This window comes from Uloborus diversus, chromosome 9 (genome assembly GCF_026930045.1).
Source record: "Uloborus diversus isolate 005 chromosome 9, Udiv.v.3.1, whole genome shotgun sequence".
Classification (NCBI taxonomy): Eukaryota; Metazoa; Arthropoda; class Arachnida; order Araneae; family Uloboridae; genus Uloborus; species Uloborus diversus.
This window is the reverse complement of record NC_072739.1, coordinates 67612375-67618882: the sequence shown is the minus strand read 5'-3', so window position 1 is coordinate 67618882 and position 6508 is coordinate 67612375. Positions and strand designations below refer to the sequence as shown.

At 38.9% G+C, this 6508-nt stretch overlaps 1 protein-coding gene across 1 annotated transcript; it reads left to right on the top strand.

The window, feature by feature from the left end:
- The first annotated feature begins 2422 nt into the window (after positions 1-2422).
- Positions 2423-3386, top strand: LOC129230292 (zinc finger protein 782-like). The gene has a single exon (XM_054864691.1). It carries the CDS (start codon positions 2423-2425, stop codon positions 3038-3040), a length of 618 nt encoding a protein of 205 aa, XP_054720666.1. The 3' UTR covers positions 3041-3386.
- Positions 3387-6508: the final 3122 nt, after the last annotated feature.

The following is a 6508-nucleotide window of genomic DNA, read 5'->3' as shown; positions in this document are numbered from 1 at the left end:
GTTTTTAATCTGTTTCTTTTTAACAGACGATTTAAATCTTTGCGAATCAAATAAGATTGCGAAGCATTCTTCGAGGGTTGGTGAGCGTTAGCGAGCTGCTATTGCAAAAGAAAGTCTTCACAATCTATGCGTGTGTCGTTAAATGTAAAAGTATTTTTTTCATTTTAAAACACATTTTTTTTTCCTGTCGTCCGAATGGTTTTCTAATGCACAATTTTTAATATTCTGTGTCCCTTCTACTTAAAGTTTTTCTCTTTAATATACTCTAATTCTTCTAATTTTTTCCAGAAATAATTTGAAGTGCATGCTGTTGGATTTCCACAAGTGTGATGCCTGACATTGACGCTCCCGATATTCACCAGTGTTTGAGCGTTCGTTTCAGGAGTTATGTCGAAGTGATTGCGTGAATAAATACAAGGACAGTCAAATCCCTCTAAATTTTTTGTTAAAACTTATGAAGAGCTTTGTACATTCCTAAGCAGCAGAAACTTTCAGCGCATCTCGAAAAGTTGAAGCTTTGGCTGCTACTAGTCTCGACTCTCTTTTCGTACTGTCGCCAGTAAAATTCTCAAATTTTATGCATTCAAGTTCTTGTAGTACTAATTCTTGCTTAAAGAACATTGACTTCAATATTATTTTGCAAAAGCTTGTTTCGAATGTAAATCTTTATCGGGTGTTATGTGCAAAGTTAAAGGTCATACACTTCGTTTTAAAAAACTGAAAGAGAAAGGTAGAACAGTGAGAAGTGTGATGAGGAAATCTGTGTATGCAGGAGATGTTATAGGGGACAGCCAATGGATAGGTAATTATGAAACCTCGTTCTTAAAAGTTAGGTTTCCTGAAATTTATGAAAAGACAATTCTCATAATGACGCTGCCAAAGCAAAGTGTGGTAACCGGGATACAAACTGAAAAAGAGTAAAGAACTGTTTCTGAATCTTGGTTGAAAAAACAACTTCTCCGACGAAGTCTAAGAACAATTGCAAGCACAAAAAGCTTGATTTGTGTTATGTCCTTGAAGGCCCGTGTTTAAATTTAATGGACGAAGTAGAGTTTGCAGAACAATTTCGCTTAATTTTTTTCATCTCAAATTTGAGACTTTGTACTAAAAAACAAACTACTACTATCTTCTGATTTTGGATTCAGTACTGAATACTTTATTCAGTGAATTATACTGAATACTTTATTGACTGAAGGAATTTTTGAGCATTTATTGTACCAGAAATAAAGCGTCTGGTGTTTCGTTTTTTTCATTCATGAACACTTTTTACTGTAAAGCAATGGAATGCCATACGCAGATCCACAATGCTAAAAATTGTTATTACTGTGAAAAATGTTCAAGAGTATTTGCTTATGCTTCACATTTAAAGCAACACCTGAGAACCCATACTGGCGAGAAGCCGTTTGCCTGTGAACATTGCTCAAAGACATTTTCCACCGCTTCAAATTTAAAGCAACATTTGAGAACCAATACTGGAGAAAAGCCATATGCATGTGAAGTGTGTTTTAAACAATTTTCTTCACTGGCAGAGCTGAAAGCACACATGAGAACCCATACTGGAGAAAAACCGTTCTCCTGTGGAGCGTGTTCTAAGGAATTCTCTCATCTGGCAAGCCTGAAGAAACACTTCAGAGCCCATACTGGTGAAAAACCACATTCTTGTGAATTCTGTTCTAAAAGATTTTCTGCATTTGCAAACCTGAAACAACACCTGAGGACCCATACTGGTGAAAAGTCATTTTCTTGTGACGTTTGTTCCAAGGAATTCTCTCTACGAGCAAGACTGAACCGACACTTAAGAGCCCATACTGGTGAAAAACCACATTCTTGTCGATTCTGTTATAAGAAATTTTCTCTTCTATCAAACCTGAAACAACACTTACAGACCCATACTGGCGAAAAGCCATTCTCTTGTGAATTGTGTTCTAAGGAATTTTCTCATCTGGCAACCCTGAGAAGGCACTTGAGACTCCATACTGGAGAGAATCCATTTTCCTGTGAAGTGTGTTCTAGGGAATTTTCTCAACTTGCACACCTGAAAGTGCACTTGAGAACCCATACTGGAGAAAAGCCATTCTCCTGTGAAATATGTTCTGGGAAATTTTCTCAACTAGCAAACCTGAGAGAACACTTAAGAACCCATACTGGAGAAAAGCCATATGCATGTGAAATGTGTTCTAAGCAATTTTCTAAACTAGCAAACCTGAAAAGACACTTGAGACTCCATACTGGAGAAAAGCCATTCTCCTGTGATGCGTGTTCTAAGGAATTTTCTCTTCTGGCAAACCTGAGAAGACACTTGAGACTCCACACTGGAGAAAAGCCATTCTCCTGTGAATTGTGTTCTAAGGAATTTTCTCTTCTGGCAAACCTGAGAGAACACTTAAGAACCCATACTGGAGAAAAGCCATATGCATGTGAAATGTGTTCTAAGCAATTTTCTAAACTAGCAAACCTGAAAAGACACTTGAGACTCCATACTGGAGAAAAGCCATTCTCCTGTGATGCGTGTTCTAAGGAATTTTCTCTTCTGGCAAACCTGAGAAGACACTTGAGACTCCACACTGGAGAAAAGCCATTCTCCTGTGAATTGTGTTCTAAGGAATTTTCTCATCTGGCAACCCTGAGAAGGCACTTGAGATTCCATACTGGAGATAAGCCATTTTCCTGTGAAGTGTGTTCTAGGGAATTTTCTCAACTTGCACAACTGAAAGTGCACTTGAGAACCCATACTGGAGAAAAGCCATTCTCCTGTGAAATATGTTCTGGGAAATTTTCTCAACTAGCAAACCTGAGAGAACACTTAAGAACCCATACTGGAGAAAAGCCATATGCATGTGAAGTGTGTTCTAAGCAGTTTTCTAAACAAGCAAACCTAAAAAGGCACTTGAGAACCCATACTGGGGAAAAGATGTTTTCCTGTGAAATGTGTTTAAAGAAATTTTCTCAGCGAAAAAATCTGAAAGACCACCTGAGAACCCATACTGACGAAAAGCCATTTCCCTGTGACCCTGAGAAGACCCTTGAAAATCCATGCTAGGGAAAAGGCATATTCCTGTGAAGTGTGTTCTACGATGTTTCTTCGCTCCACCACGCTAACACAACACTTGAAATTTTATACTAAAGAAGTGTCCAATAGGGGAGTTTTCGATTTTTTAATTTAATTTTTATGTGATAGAGTAGCATGTATGAACATCATAGGTGAAAAAAATTTTGCGATACGATAAGTAATTTTTTTTAAATTAATTTTTAAAGTTCAAGCAGTTGTAACGTCAAATTTCACTAGAAGTGACGTCATGAGCTCTTCCGCTGCAGGAGAAGCCGAAGGACGTGCAGTTGACTTCGAAGACGAAACGTAAGGCTTACCTCCTCGCGGTTCTGGAACATTAAACGTCTCATCCTGTCGGAAATATTTGAATACCATCATTGATGTTACTTGAGGAAGATTATTAGATTGTGCTGTAACGAATCCGGCCTCCATAGTGTGTTCAAAAGGGTTGTTGAATTTTTAAAAAATAAAAATATCAGCGCTCTCAAAATTGTCCGTAGCGAAAACGAGGGATCTTCGGCGAAAGGCTGCCCATGAGTGCCCTGTGGCGTAAGCTCGTGACGTTTCAGGAGAGCGCACTTCTGCGCGTGGATTTCTGAAAATTCATTAAAAATCAATCACGGTGTTTTAAAATTCGGCGATGGTGAAGTTTTTAGTTTTGAGGGTCAAAATATGATTATTTAATAGGTTGCAACTTTCCTATTCATGTTAGTTTTGTTCCAGGAAATTTTCTCAATTTACAGGCCTAAAAGACACTTGAGGATTGATTCCGGGAAAACGTCTTTCTCCTGTAAAGTGTGTTCTAAGAAATCTTCTCTGAAAGGAAACCTAAAATTGCTCTCGACATTCCATACTGGCGAATAGCAGTATTCCTTTATGTTTGTGCTGAAGAATAACAAGTGGCAATTCTAATAAAGCACTTGAAGATAACGCATTCTGATGAAAACCGTATTGCTGTTAAGACTTTTGAAATCTAGAATTCTTGAAGCTATCCATACTGGAGAATCCGTAATGGCAGCTAACCAACCCTGTGCATGAAGGAATTTTCTCGACTAACAGATTCGAAAGTGCGAAATCCATTTGAAAAGTATCCGATCTCTAGCCGAACAAAAAAACTATCTGACGTAGAGCCTTGAAAACCTAATCCTAAGGCCCCTATAGTGGAGGAGCCGACGCATCCGCCATTTTGGAGCAAACTTGATCCAGTGTGATAGCAGTGCTGCCGATGTTTACATTTCTTTGGCATGTGTTAAATGGAGTCAAATGGGTAGTTGTTCGGCTGTTAATTATTTAAACATCTCTAAAAAAGAATTTCATCTCTTCAGATTTCCAGCAGATGCGGAAAGAAAAAAGAAATGGAGAAATAATAGCCCGCGAAGTGAACGGCAGCCTAGAAACAACGCCAACTGTTTCCGAAATTTCGCCAATCTTCACCTTCGCTCTCCCACTCTCTCGTTCCCTGGTTGGCGAATGATTGCAAATAAAGGTGGTTTTCCCTGTTGTACGCTTGCTCCAAAATGGCGGATGCGTCGGCCTCTCCAGTTATAGGGGTTCTACCTAATCCCTTCTAAAGTATTCTCCTGGAGACTCGACGTGCTTCTCCCCAGGGTGCTGCCATTGCTGGAAGAAAACGCGGAAAACCCATTTATCTCGGCTGTCGTTGCAGCCATTGAGTCCTCTCTTGTCTGAAATCTCGTTCCTTTATGACTTGTTATTGGGGAATAGGAAGTAGTAGAGCCACTATATAGATAGGCTGACGCATCAGCTTGAGTTTAGCCATTTTGGATCGGATTTTTCATTGTTGCACTGCCAGGGTTACCACAGCAAAGTTTCGGATTTAGCCAAATTTGCCAACAATTCACGTGCCGTTAATACTTGCTTACAGTGAACAATTACCAAACGCGATAACTTACCAGAAAAGACAACCACTCAAACACGCTCTCCGATCCGAAATGGCTAATCTTAAGCTGATGCGTTGGCTCGTATTTATAGGGGCCTTAGGAAGGTGTACTCCAATTTCTTCCTCAGACCCGGGGGAATAGGGGGAGCTAACAAAGCGCTTATTGTTAGCCGATGCTCTCCAACCATACCTCCCGCAGAGAAAGGTGTTTGAGAATACAAAACTGTTTTTCCTTTGAAAATGAAGTTGGCGATTACTTGGCATCTTAAGGCTCTTCTAAACCTCTCCGTAAAATCTGACACGGCGAAATCACGAAATCGGTGGCAACGCAGAGGGTGTATCTGGGAGGGTCTAACTCGATTTTTTTTGCACTGCTAATTGGTCAGATTTCATGATGGACAGCGTCAATCACTGAGTACGTGAATGGACAGCCATAAATCTAAGCTGTGCCCGAAGGTACTGTCTTTGCGATCGGACGAGGGCAGAGAGAGCTGCGAAAGATTCGAAGGATCCTGTTCCAAAACATGTTTCCCCCCCGGCCTGTTTCCCCTCCGTAAATCAGTAAACATGTGTTTTCGTTTCTAAGTGTTTCTAGAGCTGACTGCTTACGATTTCCGAGAATTTGGTATTCAGCGAAAGCAATAGCAGGGAAAGCTGTCTGAGTTGTCCACTCAAGTTCTCCCGCCAAAGGGTGACAGAAGAAAAGAAGAAAGAAGACCATGTGTCAGGAAATTAACTTATTCTGCAAACTAGAAAATTTGCAGAATGCGTAGAAAATAGAATTGAGAAATGAAGGCAGAAAAAAAAGAGAGAAAAGAAAAGTTATAATATAAATTCAAGTGCTTTATTAATCATCTAAATTTCAATATTGAACATAGTGCGCACAAATGATGAACAAAATTTTTAAAAATCGAATTTCCGAAACTACTGCACATATCACAATAAGTAATACTTGAGAATAAATAGGAACATTCTAAGGTTTTTTTTCCCTTTTCAGTTACAAACAGGGGCGGAGGGCGGGAACAGAAATTAATGTTGCGAGGGGGGAGGGGGATGTATAATAGTCATTGAGATAAAAGGCGCAATTTCAAGAACTATCACTAACAAAAACAAAAACATATTCCACTATAAATATGGATGTTCTCAGACATTAGTCATTCGCCCTGAATAAAATTTTATCAGTTCCACAATGCTACAAGTTAGAAATAAATTCCCGTTCGTTGAATCTATTTTTTCATATCAACTGATGTATTTGACTGTACTCGGGTTTTCAACGCAGCATTTCAATCCGAAGAAAGGAGTAAGTAATAAAAACTACCTAATAACATAACATAAAATCAAGTTACATGATATAAAGTGGAAACAATAGATCGCAGTCCGACGGAAAAGGTATTTCTACTTCTTTCATTCGATTTAAAACTGCTCAGGGTTTGAATTTTTTAATGCAGTAATGAAAATAATTGAGATCAATATCATTAAGTACAATAATGACACCTTGAGAACAAAAATTAACATTACACAAAAACGGTGAACTGTGCACTGGAAAATTGTTAAAAGCC

Bases quoted from the DNA above. Each gene is read 5' to 3' on its own strand.
- LOC129230292 (XM_054864691.1), top strand. From the start codon at position 2,423: ATGTGTTCTAAGCAATTTTCTAAACTAGCAAACCTGAAAAGACACTTG.